The sequence below is a fragment of the Castor canadensis genome, chromosome 7 (genome assembly GCF_047511655.1).
Source record: "Castor canadensis chromosome 7, mCasCan1.hap1v2, whole genome shotgun sequence".
Classification (NCBI taxonomy): domain Eukaryota; kingdom Metazoa; phylum Chordata; class Mammalia; order Rodentia; family Castoridae; genus Castor; species Castor canadensis.
This window is the reverse complement of record NC_133392.1, coordinates 149,074,003-149,089,380: the sequence shown is the minus strand read 5'-3', so window position 1 is coordinate 149,089,380 and position 15,378 is coordinate 149,074,003. Positions and strand designations below refer to the sequence as shown.

Sequence of the window (15,378 nt, the reverse complement as noted above, 5' to 3'; positions counted from 1 at the left end):
ATTCCAGAGCCTTCTTCTGCTGATGTTGTACATAAGCCCATGGTGTGCTTGTACATAATAGCAGTGATAGGAAATTAGGGCCATTCTATGTTCCTGACCACAGAAAACATTCTGATATATTAAAAAAAAGTTAGGCCAAGCACAGTGGCTCATGCCTGTAATCCTGGCTATTTGGGAGGCAGAGATCTGAAGGTTCATGGTTTGGGCAGTTTGTGAGACTGCATCAGAATCAATGGCTGGTGAGGTGGCTGCATTCTGTCACATCAGTTTCACGGAGAAGTCAAACAGCAGAATGGCAGTCCAGGTTGGCCCAGACATAAAGCAAGACCCATCTCACTGATCCATTTTGAATGAAACAAAAAACATGTCTCAGAAATAACTGATGCGAAAAGGGCAGGTGGAGGGGCTCAAGTGGCAGAGTGCCTGCCTAGAATGTGTGAGGCCCAGGGTTCAAACCCCAGTACCAATTTAAAAGAAAAAAAGAGCTAAGCAGCCCAGCATGGTGGCACATGCCTGTAGTCCCAGGTACTTGGGAGGTAAAGGATTGTTTTGGCCCAGGATTACAAGAAAATCCTGAGCAACATAGGGAGACTTTTCTCAAATAAATCCCAAAAATGGCCAGGTGTCCTGGTACATGGCTGTAATCTTAGAATTTGTGAGGCTGAAGCAGGAGGACAGGAGGATTGTGAGTTCTGGACCAGCCTGAACTACGTAGCCAGTTCCAGGCAAGTCTGGGCTACATATGAGACCCTGTCTCAAAAAAAGTAAAAATGCACTTTGTATGTGGCTTAGCAAAGCAATCACACTCCTACATATGTACCAAAGAGAAATAAAAGCATGTATTCAGACAGAGACCACGTACAAATGTTCAGAGCAATTATTTCAAAATAGTCCTCTTAAACAACCAATCATCTTAGGACTGGATAACATTCTGTTCTGTTCACACAATGAATATGATATAGTCACCAATAAAAGGCATGAAGAACTGACATGCACAGTGACATGGACGACTCTCCCAGATACCATGCCAAGTGAGAGAAAAGAGCTACAGAAATCTACATGTTGCAGGAGTCCATTTGTGTAAAATTCCAGAAAAGGCAGATTTATTACTGTGAAATCCCAGAGTTAAATCTCCAATAGCAGAAAAAAATATTCAGAGAAAGATAAAGGTAAAGAGAGGGAGACAGAAAGAGGGAGAGGAGGGGGAGATAAAGAAAGATGGAGGAGAAGAAGAAGAAGGGGGAGGAGGAGGAAAAGATGGAAAAGGAGGAGAAAGAGAAAAAGGAGAAGAAGTAGAAAAGGATGGAAGAAAGGAGGAAAGAAAGAAAAAGAGCTGAGGACCAGTGGCTCATCCCGTAATCCTAACTGCTCGGGAGGCAGAGATCAGGAGGATCTTGGTTTGAAGCCAGCCCCAGGGCAAATAGTTCTCCAGACCCTATCTTGGAAAAAAAAAGTGGGGTGGGGGCAGGTAAAGTGGCCCAAATGATAGAGCCCTCAAGTGTTGGAGCCCTAAGTTCAAGACCCAGTATCAATTAAAAAAAAAAAAGAAGGAAGAAAAGAAAGGAAGAGAAGAAAGAAAAAGCATATTGATAATGAGTCAAGTAGAGCACTGATTGCTGGGAACAGAATTTGGGAAAGCAACTGACTACAAAAAAGCATAAGAAAGGACAAGGCATGGTGGCTCACATCTGTAATCCAATCTACTCAGGGTGGAGCGGTAGGAGGACTGTGGTCAAGGCTGACATGCACAAAGTTGGGGCAAGGCTATCTGAGAAGCTAAAAGCAAAAGACTTAGGGGTGTGGCTCAAGTTGTAAAGGGCTTGCCTAGCAGGTGAGGGGGGCTTGAGTTCACTGCACAGCAACACACACACACACACACACACACACACACACACACACACACACACACACAGAACAATCGAGGAGCATGTGCAAGGCACAGGACTGAAACCACAGCACTCAGGAGGTTGAGGCAGGAGGCTCATGAGCTCCGGGATAGACTGAGTTCCGCAGTTTCCGCTCTCTCTAAATTAAAAAAAAAGAAAGCATGAGGGCACAACTGTCAACTATCCACTTAAAATTGTTAATTTTTCTGCATAGATCATGCCTCAATAAACCTGATTGTGAAAATTTTTTATTATTCCTTCAAAAGGAGTTGCCATTACACCTACCATGAGAATAGATAAAATTAAAGAACTTAAATGCCCACCTCTCTTCCACCAGAATCACTGATGGCGGCAGCACTCCAGCTCCACTGAACTGTCTTTCTTGTCAGGGAGACAGTCTTCTAGACGAGGCTCCTAAAGCCACAGCTTTGGGTAGAACAGCCATTGAGACAGACCCTGTCACTCAGTCATGAGCACAGTCAATGCCTAGGACACCAGCAGGCTTGTCCTTGATAGGAGACTCTGTCACATCACAAGTGTTCATGAGTGGACATGACCCAATTCATGTCATGACCCAATTCTGAAAGAACATATTAGGGATGGGAATGATGGATCAGACAGCTAGAACCTCATTTTTCATTTCTTTTTTTTTTTTTGGTGGGACTGGGGTTTGAACTCAGGGCTTTGTGCTTCCATAGAAGGTTCTCTACAGCTTGAGCCACACCTCCAGTCCATTTTGCTTGGTTTTTGGAGATGGGGGTCTCCCAAACTATTTGCCTTGGCTGGTCTCAAACCATGATACTCTCGATCTCAGTCTCCCAGGTAGCCCTGATTACAGGTGTGAACCATTTGTGCCAGGCTCTACAACTTCCTCTTACATTATGCTATCTCTCTATTAAGGTCTACATGAGCTCAAAGAACACGCACTGCTCGGCAACAGGAAATTCAGTTCAAAGCTTAGGCGATAGCAAAATCCAAGTGCCAAAGTCCCAACCAGTTATGTGATTATCATGGCACCTGTCATTCTTTGAGGGCAGAATGAGATGGAAGACTGAGAGTAGAGGCTGATGTCCTGCTGCCTGGATCAAAGTCTAAGCTGCCCTACAGGAGGCTCTTTCCCACTTCCACGTGTGTTTGATCACTTGATACTGAACACCTGATAGCATTTCAGGGTACAGAATGACAGTCCTCAGCCTCCTACTGTCCTCAAGCTTATCCTTCATGACTGGGGGCTCTGAGCCAGTGACTTGCTTAGTACAACTGGTGAAATGCCTTTGTCAATAGTCACACATGAAGATTGTACAAGGGAGCAGGACATGGTGATGCATGCCTGTAGTTCCAGCTGCTCAAGAGGCAGAGGTGGGAGGATCACTTGACCCGAAATGTTCAAAGGTAACCTGGTCCACCTAGTTAGACCCAGTCTCAAAAGAACTGACTTGAGGGCTATGGCTTGGATTTGTCCCCATTCCAGAGCTGCCCGCCTTTGTTCAGCTGTCTCAGGTGGCACTCAGGAGCTTTTCTTCATTGGTGCCATTGTCAGGATTTACGGCACCTCCTGTTACTGTAATGCGAGGTTGGATATCTGCTGATAGAATGTTGGTGCACTGGTGTTTTCATAACTCATTAATGAAATAATCTAGGGGAATTTAATAACCCAGAGAGAGGAAGGTGAGAGCATTTGGAGTTTCACCTTAGCCAAATCCAAGGTCAGTCATGGCAGCAGATCAATCACTAATGTTCAGTGCTGATGGAGCAAGGTGACCACTTTCACTTCAGCTTCAATAGCCTACAGTGACTTCACATCCACGGCACCCATGGCTCTTCCTTCACTGCAAACAGTGCTGTAAGCTGAGGAATGGCGTCGTGTTGATGCTTGAATGAGGAGTGTGCTGTCCTCCAGTGCTGTGGCTCTGTCGTGAGTCCTTGACTTTGCAGGTTTGGATAGGAGGCAGTTTCCCCTGAACGCGCTCTACTGAGCGTCTCCCAGAGAACTCCAGCGACTCCAGGAGACTCTGAGCTTCTGAGCAGCCTTTGCACCTGGCTCAAGAGAGTCACGTGTGTGTCACTTGTGCCACTCAAAAGGGACTGGCCATCGCCCTCTACCCCAAACACTCAAATGCTCTCCTACCTGAGTCCTCTTCAGCCACAAGCCAGAGCGACAGAACTTTCCATGAAGACAAGCTCTGCGGAGGATCTCTATGCAACCTTGCCATGAACAAAAGTGATTTCCTCAGGCTCCATATCTGTATTTCCTGCCTTAAGACAGGGTGTATGTCAGCACGGGAGAACTTACTCCAGCAGGATTAGGAGTCACAGAGTCAAATAACTTCCAGTTTGCAAGGACCAGGCCCTTGGATTTTCATTTTTCAGGGAAAGTGACAATAAACTGTATATAAGCACTTATACACAGTACTTCTCAATATTTACTATCTGTCATGGAGAATGGTCACTGGCAACATGGAAAACAAAAAACTTCTGAAGTGGCAAGTGACTCCTGAAATTACTTTTTGATGCTGGGGATCAAACCTAGAGCCTGGTACCTGTCAGGCAAGTGCTCCACTCCTGAGCTAACCAAAAGCTTACAATTGCTTTATTTTTTTAAGACAGAGTCTTACTGTTACCCAGGCTGCCCTTGTACTCCTAGTCCTCCTGCCTCAGTCTCCTGAGTAGCTGGGATTAGAGGCATAGCCACCTTTCTGGCTAACTGATAACTTTTAAAGTAGAAAATTCCACTTGAAGATTATGATTTAACTTGTGCAATGCACTAAGACACCTAACTTTTTTGTTGCTGTTTTTTTATTTGGTTTGGCTTTCTTGAGACAAGATATTGCTCTAGAGCTGTTTGACCCAGAACTCCCAATCCTCCCTCTCTGCCTCCCAGTCTGGGATAACAGGTGGGCGCTACTATGCTGGGCAACACTTAGCTTTTTACCTAGATGAAATAACTTTTCCTAAATTACATTTGCTCATTTTGATTCCATGTTTTGTTTTGTTTTTTAATGCATGTCAGATGAGTGAAGCAGTAGTTACTGATGTGTTGATTCCACATAGAAATTCCTAAGGATTGGTGCTAGGAGAGGCAGCTCTTCACTCACTCATGCTCAGTGCTTGGTACTTAAACTTCAGCAGTCCACAATGTCCACTACTCTCTTTTCTCACCAACGGTGCCACCGTATATCAGCATTAGGGACTTGATGTTGAAATATAACGAACTCCAGTATCTTTTCTTCCATCCAGTTCATGCAATCAAAGTGAAGCTTTAGGAATTGTACTTAACCAAACAATGCGTAGAACATCGGTGAGCATGCTGCTAAATTTGGCTATGAATTCAACACTGAACATAGAAAACTGCTTTTATGCTTACAAGTTTAGGGGGATGGTACTGTGTCGTGAGGAAATTGCCTTATTGTACCAAACTCTAGGGAATATACTTGCTCATGAACAATTGTGGAGCCCCATGCTTCTGAAGTGCATGCAGAAGGGAAATTTGAGACATTGGTACGTGATCCATGGACAGGCCCGAATTGAGTGAACCAGTGGGTCGGCCCAGAGGCCCTCTTGGCAGCTTTTATCTTCTGCTTCTCCATTGCCAGCTGACATTTCCACTTGTTACCTATTATGAACAAGGCTGCTACAAACACTCACGCAGAACTTTTGTGTGGACACAGCTTTCGCAGCTCTTGAGTATGTACTGCAGGAGGGGAACTGCTGAGTCATGATGACTATATTTAATCTTTTGAGAAACTACCACTGTTTTCCAAAGTGATTCCTCCATTTAAATTCCCACAGCACTGTATGTAGGTTCTAGGTCCTCCATACCTTCATCGACACTTGTTACTGATTTTTTTTCTTTCAACCATACCCATTCTACTGGATGTGGTGGTATGGTAGCCTTTTGTTTGTTTGGGTGGTGGCACTGGTACTCAGGACCTCAACCTTGTTAGCGAGGTACTGTACCATTTGAGCTATGTCCAGCTCATGAAGTAGTTTTGCTTTTCTTTTGGCAGTACTGGGGTTTGAACTCAGAGCCTCACATTTGCTGGTCAGGCGCTCTACCACTTGAGCCACTCTGCCACTCCCTGATTTGTTTTTCCCTGACGAGTGTTGATGCTGGGTAACTTCTCATGTGCTTATTGACCAGTTGCCTATCTTCTTCAGAGAATGGTCTTCAGATTATTTGCCCATTGCTTAATTGGGCTTTCCATCTTTTATTATAAGTTTTTTATATGTATTCTAGATACAAGTTCCTTAAGAAATACATGTTTTACAAGTATTTTTTCTCCCATTCTGTGAGTTGTATTTTTCACCTTCTCGATGGCGTCTTTTGAGGCACAGAATCCTTTTTGAGACATGGTCTTACCATGTAACCCTAGCTGACCTACAACTCACAACCTTCCTCCTTCTGCCCCGCCCTCCCCCCAACTCTGGGCAGCCTGTACCACCATGGGCTAAACTTTTGATTATATCCAATTTATCTATTTTTCTTTTGTTGCCCATACTTTTGGTGTCATATCTAAGAAACCATTGCCTGACCTCAGAGCATGATGTACACCTGTTTTTTTCCCTAGACTTCTACTGTTTCCAGCTTCTACATTTAGGTGTTTGATCTCTTTGGAGTTATTATTTTGTATATGTGTGAGGAAGGGGTCCAATTTCATTCTTTGCACGAGGATATTGGTACCCAGCACCACTTGTTAGATGATTATTTTCCAATTGAGTTGATGGCACTGTTCTCTTCAATCGACAGTACATGTCAGAGTTTGTTTCTGGCCTTTCAGTTCTGTTGTATTGATCTGTATCTATCCTTATGCTATTATCACACAGTCCTTGTTATATAGCTTTTTAGTAACTTTTGAAATCACAAAATGTGAGTCCTCCTACTTTGTTAACATTTGTTTTGGCTACTCAGATTTTCATATGAAATTTAGGGTCAGCAGCTTGTCAAACTTTTGTTATAAAATGTCAGCTGGGATTTTATCGTGTGTTTGCATGCATTCGCACTTTATGGATGGAAGAGCTGGGATTTTGACAGTGTGTTGAAATTTTAGATCAATTTGGGCAACTGTGTCACATTAAGCAACTGAATTTTGGGGTGGCCTGTTGTGCAATGATAACTCACCCACCATTGGTGGTGCCTCTGCTTTGTTACAGAGGAACACATATGAGGATGAATCCTTTCTATAAAGAATAAAGCTGTCTGTAGGTGTCTCCTTCTGAACAGCAAAGGGACTTTTCTTAGAACAGAGTCTGGGCCTATAGCAAAGCCATACACCATGGTGGTTAGCACAGTGGAGCAAAGCTGTTCACCTCTTGACAGATGGGATGCAAAAGAGGAAAAGGCTGGAGTCCCAATAGCCCCAGGTTCTTCTGGGTCTACTGCATTGTAGGTGGGGTGCCCTTAAGCACTGCACCTCTTCTAGAGGACTCACAAGACTTAGTGTTAGGTCACAGAAGGATGGAATGTAGCTTTGAACTGCAGGTTACAGCCTTTCAGGTTATAGATGAGAAGACTAAGGGTCAGAGGATTTTTTTTTTTTAAATAACCAAGTCATCCAGCTAGTTTCTGATAGAGGCAAGAGCAAAAACCAGTATCTCCTTCAAGGGCACAACCCAATGACCTACTTCCTCCAATTAGGCCCCACCTTCCAGTTTCTAGCACGTCTCAACAGTGCCACCAGCTGGGCAACAAGCCTTCAACACTTGAGCCCTTGGGGGACATTTCAGATCCAAACAATGCTGCTTATACTCCACTTCTAACAGAAAGAGTCCCAGAGTGCAGGCTGAGAACCTCACGGGCGACCAGGCAGGAGATGTTAGCCAAGGCTAGAGTGAGACCACTGCTGAGATTGAGGGAGTGTTAAAAATATTCCACAAGCCGGGTGTGGTGACACACACCTGTGGTGCCAGCTATTTCGGGGGCTGGGTGGAAGTGTCTCTTGAGCCCAGAAATTTGAGCAAACCTGGGCAACACAGAGTGAGCTCATCTCAAAAAAAAAAAAAGTTCAGTCTGTATTCTTCTACTTTTTATGGGGACTCCAATGGTAGTTTTTGCCCAAATTGTTCTGTTTCTGAGTATTTAGTGAGGTAATTCTGAATGAGAGAAAATCTACTTCAGGGTACATGGTCTTGTTTTTCTATTGTGTATAGAATGGTGAGAAGTCAGGCTGGATTCAGGACAAGGGCCGAAGATACCCTTGTGAGGATAGTGTACTCTTAGCACGCTCCCATTACCTTTGCCTTTCAGTGCCTCAGCTCCTAGTTCTATTCCTTTCTGATAGGTTCCCAGGCAGGGTGGGAAACAGGTGACAAGTAGCAGAGGAGACAAGTTTGTGACTCACTCTAGGCCTGGGCTGCAGCCAGGTCAGATGCCTGTTTTATTCAGACAGGCAATGCTGGCATGGGATGCGGGCCCCACCTTTCTACATTCCAAGACGACAAGGAGCAGAGCCAGAATCTAGAAAACTATTGCCCAGATGGAGATAACCAGGAAAGACTATGCTAAGTCAGCATAAGGCAAAGACTGGCCAGAATGAGAGAGTAAAAGAGGTGGCAGAAAGGACTTTGGCAGCTTGAGCCATGTCAGAGCCTAACGGAAGTAGTTAGGACACTCATGGGCAACCAGGTGCCAGGCTTGATTAAAGGCTTCCACAACAGCCGGCTCCAGGGGCCCTTCCTCAGTTGCAGCCAAGTTCTGCTCCAGCTGTTCCAGGCTGGACATGCCCAGGATGACGGCATCCCCGAGAGCAGCCTGCAAGGGAAAACAGCCAACGTCAACACATTTCTGTTGCCTAGGGGCTCCAGTCAGACATTGCTCCTTGCCCTACCTCTGCCAAGATTTGAGATCTATATTTATCTGTATTTATCTGATTTATGTCCTGTATACCCAGAAAAAATTGAAGGTGCCTTTGTGCTACCCCCTGCTCATCCACACAGACCTAAGTGACTTCTTTCACTCAACAGCTGGTAAACAGCTTTGTTATTTAAGCTGAGACTCACTCTTCAGTGTGGATTTGAGAAGAAAAAGTTATGTAAAGCATCAGGCCCCATTTATCGAGCATCCACTATACACGTCAGACACTACACAACTGTCTGAGGCTCAAGCCAGAGAAGTTGCACAAGGAAAACCAGGGCCCCCAAGAAAAGGACCTGAGCTTCCATCACAGGAGTGACATGGGTTTTGCAGTTAATCCTGGAAAACATTAAGATTTCTAAACTTGGGATGAAGGTGTGGCTGAAGCAGTTAAGAGTATGCACCTAGCAAGCATGAAGCCCTGAGTTCAAACTCCAGTACCAACAAAAAAAAAAAGATTCCTATGCCTGTATTAGCTACATGGACTCCAGTTTCCTTATCAATAAGGGAAACTCATAATTCCTGAGGCCTAATTAATAATTTAATGCATGTTTGTAAGACTCTTATTACAAGCCTAGCACTTGGATGACATCAAAGAACAATGGAAAGATAGCCATGAGAAGTGGAAGAAAGAGAAATTTCAGAAGATAACACACGCTTTAGAAGTCACCTAAAGGTAACTCTGGGTCTCCTAGAAGGGAAGAAGCTGAGCACACAGGGATGCTGGGCTACCTGCAGCTGGGAATGGTGGTACATCCACCTCAGGGCGGCCGAGGTCATGCTGGGAATATTGGTGTCATAGGCGGACTGCAGGGCCATCTCCACCAGGGCGATGGCCTTGAAGTGGTCCTCCTTCCAGAAGCTGAGCAGGTGGGAAGTGTGACACAAGGGTTAGGACCTTGGGAGTCACAGTAGGAGCTACAGAGCCAACCAGGGCCACTGCCCCCACCCCAAGTTCTACAGCGCTGATGGGCCACTGTCCTTTCTAGCAGTGGACACTTTACTTCTCCTCTGTAGGCTGCTGGCTCCCTCATGGAGACCTTTTATTCTTGAGAACTCCTAAGCCTGCCCTTCTTTTACCTAGTGAAACATAGTAGCTACTACAAGGGCAAGATTTAGCTTTCTCTTTCCTTCCTGGCAGGTGAGTCCTAAAGGACCTACACGGTCTGTCCTGGGGTCCTTGTTTCCTCACAGAGGTGTTAAGAGAATAAGAGACCCCACAGAGAGTATGGTAGTTCTCGTAGGAATTAAAAGACATAGGTACAGGCAGCAATTGGGGGGTTTATCTCCAGGAGGACAGACTAGAACTTCATTTCAGAGTAAGGGACTCTCCATCCTACCCATGGTGGTGCAGACAGCTTCAGCTCACCGATTCCTGTAGGTCTCAGCCCAGTTATTCCCAAAGAAGCGGCCTGCAGGTTGTTTGCTGTCCTTGTCCTCATACTTGTACTTGCCGGTCAGCAGGCCCCCTGCAGAAAGGATACAATCAGACCCCTGGCTCAGACTCCTCCCAAGGCTGACCAGATCCTTCATAGTTCTGGACTGGGGGATGGAAGGAGTGTGTACAAGGAGGAATAAGGTCACAGCCCAGTCTCTTGGCAAAGCCCTCCTGCACCCCTGGGCCTGGGCTGCGCATCCATCAGGGCAGGAACAGACAGGGCCCATCCAGGAATCCCCACCCAGCACAGAGGGGCCGTCCCCATGCAGCCATACCAGCCAAGGGGTTGTAGGCATAGAACCGCAATCCAAAGTGCCTGAGGCAGGGAAAGAGCTCGGTTTCCACCTGCCGGGTGGTGGCGTTGTACATGCCCTGCAGGGAGAGGGGTAGGTGGAGAGGGTGGATATGTCAGGGGAAGGGATCCACCCAGGCTTCCTCTTTTTTATTTCATTTCAATTCATTCATTCATTTAATTTTTTGGTAGGACTGGGAATTGAACTCAGATCTTCACACTTGCAAAGCAGTCGCTCTACTACTTTAACTACACCTCCAATACATTTTGCTCTGTTTATTTTGGAGATGGGGGTCTCATGAAGTATTTGCCAGGGCTGGCCTCAAGCCACCATCCTCCCAATCTCAGCCTTTCAAGTAGCTAGGATTATAGGCGTGAGCCAGCTGCCTTCCTCTTTTTTTTTTTGGTGGGTCTGGGGTTTGATTTCAGGGCTTTGCACTTGTAAAGCAGGCACTCTGAGCCACACCTTCAGTCCTCTTGGTTTTTTGTTTTGTTTAAAAAAATTATTTTGGAATTGTTTTTGGAGATGACGCCTTGAATGAATCCTGGGGTAACCTAGAACTCCTGGGCTCAAGTGATCCCCCATCTCAACTTCTCAAGTAGCTGAAACTATAGGGTCTTATCATTGTATCCAAATCTCTTCTCTTTCTCTCTCTCTCTCTCCCTGTGTGTGGTGTGTATGTGTGTTACTGAGGTGTCTCATACTTGCTAGGCAGGTGTCTAGCACCACTTGAGCCATGCCCCCAGCCTTTTTTGCTTTAGTTATTTTTTGGATAGGGTCTCACATTTTTGCCTGGGCCAGCATGGACCATGGTCCTCTTATTTATTCCTCCCATGTAGGCTGGGATGACAGGCACATACCACCATGCTCAGTTTATTGGTTGAGATGGGGGTCTCGAGAACTTTTTGCCCAGGCTTAGCCTCAAACATGATCCTCCAGATCTCCTCTCAAGTAGCTAGGATAACCTGCCAATCTTCTTTTAAAACTCTAAATCAATCCCAGCACTTAGGAGCCTGAGGTAGGAGGATCTTGAGTTCAAGGCTAGCCTGGGCTACATAGGAAGTTCCAGGCCCATCTAGGGTACACAGAGAAATCCTGTCTCAAAATTAATTAATTAAAAAATAAATTAAGATCTCAATCCATACCAGCCTAGGACTTTTATAATTATTCTTAAAAATCACTAGTGGTGGTGTGGAGTGGGGAGAGCATGCTGGGCCCTAGAAAGAGAAACTGACCTGGAGTCATCACTCTTCAAATACCTATAGGCCCCTTCTATGGGCCATACACTGGATTTACAACCACTAGCAAAGTTTCTGCCTCCAAGAGATGTTATAGTCAAGTTAAAAATATATACAACAGGCTTGGATATAGCTCAGTGGGTAGAGCACTTGCCTAGCATGCACAAAGCCCTGAGTTCGGTAAGAAGGGAGGGAAGGAAGGAAAGAAACAGACAACAGAGCACTATAACAAAGGAATAAAGGTAGGTTTATAATCATAGTATGTTCTCAAAAAGATTCACTGAATGCATGAAGATGAGGTTTAGTGACTGGGAGCTCCTTGGGGTTGGGGGAGGGGTTTCTAAATGAGACCTAAGCATTCTCCAAGGAGGGGAGGGAAAGGGCAGGGCAGGGCAGGGAAGGAAGGGACCAAGGTATACACTCAGGCAGGAAGTAAGTAGGTGCCTGGTAGCCCGCCTGGGAATATGGGCCTCACCTTGGGATTTATCCACAGGCTTTGAGCACAGAGTGACTACAGGTAGAGGGCTAGGGGTCAGTTCAAGGGGCAGGGAGAACCCAGGATCAGCAGTCCTGGTGCCTAAGGCTAGGGGTGCCTGGCACAGCAGGTACTGCTCACCTGGTACACGGTGGGCATGATCCAGCCGTTGTTCTTGCAGAGGGTGCAGATCTCGGCTACCTCCCAGGAAGCATAGTTGGAGAGGCCAAGCTCCACAAACTTGCCCTGCAGGGGAGAGGCTTGGTGTCAGCCCAGCACAGCCCGGGAGATCAAGAAAGTGACACTGGGGGGAGGGGGATCCTGAGGTTCTGTGCCAGCTGTGCTCTAGGAACCCTGGTGCGTCACTTTCCTGGTAGTGTCAGGATGAGGATAAGAGGACAGACCACCTCCCTCCTGAAGCTCAGGAGGCCACCGTCCTCACCTCCTGGTGCAGCTGGTGGCAGGCACGCAGTGTCTCTTCCACAGGAGTGCCATGGTCAGGTGCGTGTAAGTAGAAAAGGTCCACTTGGGGACACTGTAGCCGCTTCAATGATGTCTCCAGTTGAGACTGAAGACTGTCAGGCTTCAGTGACTTCCCATCCCAAGGATTGGCCTTTGTGGCAATTTTCACTTGGAGGAAAAATGTAAGGTTAGGGAACTTAGTCATTTACTAATGTGAACTTGGCTAAATTACTAAATTCCCCAAATCTGTTTTTCTTAAACTTAAAATTGGGGTGACAATAATGGAACTGTACTGATGCAGAGGTCACAGGGTTAAATAACGTCTTAAATGTGAGTTTTCAATGTCCACCTGTATTCCAGCCACCATCGTTAGTCACGAATCTGCTGGCTGTGCCTAGCATGGCACTAGAGACAGAGTATCTAGAGATGAACTGAAAATGCTGTGCTGGTTCTCTGCCCTCCAGAAGCTGTAGTCTAGAGGGTGTTGTGACCACATGGTAAGAGCAGCAAAGACAGCACATGCTGCTCCCAGAGCCCCGAGGAGAGGCCTGAGGCCAACCTGGGAAGTTTTCAATAGATGACCCCAGCTGAGACTCCAAGAATGAATCTTAGCCAACATAAGAACATATGAAAGTCACAGAGGCAAGAAAACACAGATATGACACTACATAGCTTCAGTTCTAAGTTTTAAGAGTATAAATTCCAGGGCAGGTAGTGTGGGTTTTGAGACAAGAGTGCACAGCCTCGATCTCAAATGTTCCCAAACATCTTCCTACCGAATGTGGGCTTGATTAGTCACAGGTTTTGCCAGAGTCTGAACAGGTCAGCTGGTTACCCCTGGTTCAGGATAGAAAAGGAAGGGGGCAGACCTGGAAGCAAGGAGACCAGTGAAGAGGCTACTGCAAGAATTTAGAGAAGAAATGCAGGTGTCTGGGTCCCTGGCAGTGATCAATCTGAGAGTTGGAGGCACACTGTGCAGGTCACTAGTCTCTCTGAGACTCTCGGAAGCCTGCACATCCATCATCCACTGTAGAGGCAGGGTCCCCATGAGAACAACAGTGCGAATCAATGCATTTACATAGCTTGGAAGTGAGTTAACTGCCTTCCCCAGCAGAGAATCCCAGCTGTCTGGACTGATGGCTGGATTCTGCACTTCTGCTTGGCAGTCAACTCAGCAGGTCAGAGGGGTTTATGCTGATTACGCAGGGGATGGGAGAGAAGTCCACAGCTCCTCCTCCACAGCCCCCCAGGCTTTCTTATGTGAACTTTGCCTAGGGTCTAATCTAAGGACTTTGGCCTAGGGAACTCTTGGACTCAAAGAAGGAAGCAGGGAAGGGCTGGAGAAGAAAACCCAATTCAGAAACAAAATCTTCATTATCAGTGAGTTAGCCAGGCCAAATAGAAAGTGTGGGCCCAAGAGACATTCCCTTTTATCCCTCCAGGTCCATCTGGTGGTGAATCTAAGGAGACTCAGAGAGGATCACTCCACTGACACGGGGAAAGGCCTAGGGATGGCATTGTGTGCCAGGCAATTTCCTGGTACTTCCAATGGCACCAAGCTAATGGGGGGCCGTCTCCCTTCATGCTCTGTTAAGGTGCACCTGCCCACTGGCCACCCTGCCACAGGCCACGTACTTTACACTTCCAAGCCATGTCTGGCCTCAACCTCTAATGCCCCTTTCTTTTATTCTACCTCCAGCAAATGACTACTGATCCTTTAGGACCCAGTTCCGGTGGGTCCTTTGCCTACTGCCTACTTTCAGCTTTGCCCACTGCTGCTCCCTTCTGCACTCCCCACTTCAGTCTTCCCTAGTAGACTCTGAGATCCCCAGTGACGTAGGGAGGCAGAACTTGCCCTTCCCTGTCCCCTCCTTCTCTCCCAGCTGGCATTCTCAAGCTCTCCCAAAGACCCACAGGTACAGTCAACTACACAGGACAAAGTCTAGGCACTGATCAAAGACCAGGATGAGAGAAGGGTGTCTAAGGGGAAGAGGAGATAGACACAAAGCCTGGTGGGGGACCGGTTATGGGCACCTGCCAGGATTGGAGGCAATGGGGATAGGAAGCGAAGGGCCAGAACTGGCTGGAGTGAGATTGAGGGGCTCCCGAGCTGCAACTCCCAAAGGAAGAAGAGCAGGAGGAAAAGAACCCGGGCGAAGCACAGTCCAGTTGTCCGCGGCTAGCTGTGCCTGAGAGCCTGGGGGTTCACAGAACGGTGGAGTGGGCAGATGAATGTCGACGGAAGCGGGACAAGGCTGTTGGTGCTGACCACGGATCCGTTCTGCACGGTGCAGGGAGATCAGGGGCGACCGTTACCTCTGCAGTCGCCGCCGCCCAGCCCGAGCCCCATGCCGCCCAGGATGCTCTCAGACTGGCCGTCGCTGTACATGAAGGCCGTGTCCAGCTCCGTGTGGCCGCGCTCCAGGAAGGCGCGTACGGACGCGGCGCTGGCGGGCGAGTCCATGCGGCGCCCCATCTCCATGGTGCCCAGAACCGTGGCGGGCCGGTCTGGGGAGCCCGAGCCGGCCCGCAGCTGCTGCGATCCGGACATGGCGAACATGCGTGAGCCTGACGGCCTGAGACTACGCACGCAGCGGCGTGCCGCGCGGCTCACGGCTGCTGAAGCTGCGCGCAGCATGGAGACTGCGCCTGCGCGCTGGGGCGCCTCGCAACCCGCCCACCTTGGGGGGGAGGAGCCAAGGAGGTAAGGGAAGGAAGACAAAGCACAAGGCGCGG

At 47.4% G+C, this 15,378-nt stretch overlaps 1 protein-coding gene across 2 annotated transcripts; it reads right to left on the bottom strand.

The window, feature by feature from the left end:
• Positions 1 to 8,212: 8,212 nt before the first annotated feature.
• On the bottom strand, positions 8,213 to 15,280 carry Akr7a2 (aldo-keto reductase family 7 member A2). Of its 2 annotated transcripts, XM_020165387.2 has the most exons (7): positions 14,959 to 15,280; positions 12,623 to 12,810; positions 12,322 to 12,426; positions 10,450 to 10,546; positions 10,106 to 10,205; positions 9,469 to 9,598; positions 8,213 to 8,634 (listed from the first exon to the last, which is right to left on the bottom strand). In XM_020165387.2, exons 1-7 carry the CDS (start codon positions 15,278 to 15,280, stop codon positions 8,473 to 8,475), a joined length of 1,104 nt encoding a protein of 367 aa, XP_020020976.2. In that variant the 3' UTR covers positions 8,213 to 8,472. The 2 variants fall into 2 exon arrangements, with proteins under 2 accessions (XP_020020976.2, XP_073937279.1); XM_074081178.1 differs by lacking the exon at positions 9,469 to 9,598.
• Between the last annotated feature and the right edge of the window lie 98 nt (positions 15,281 to 15,378).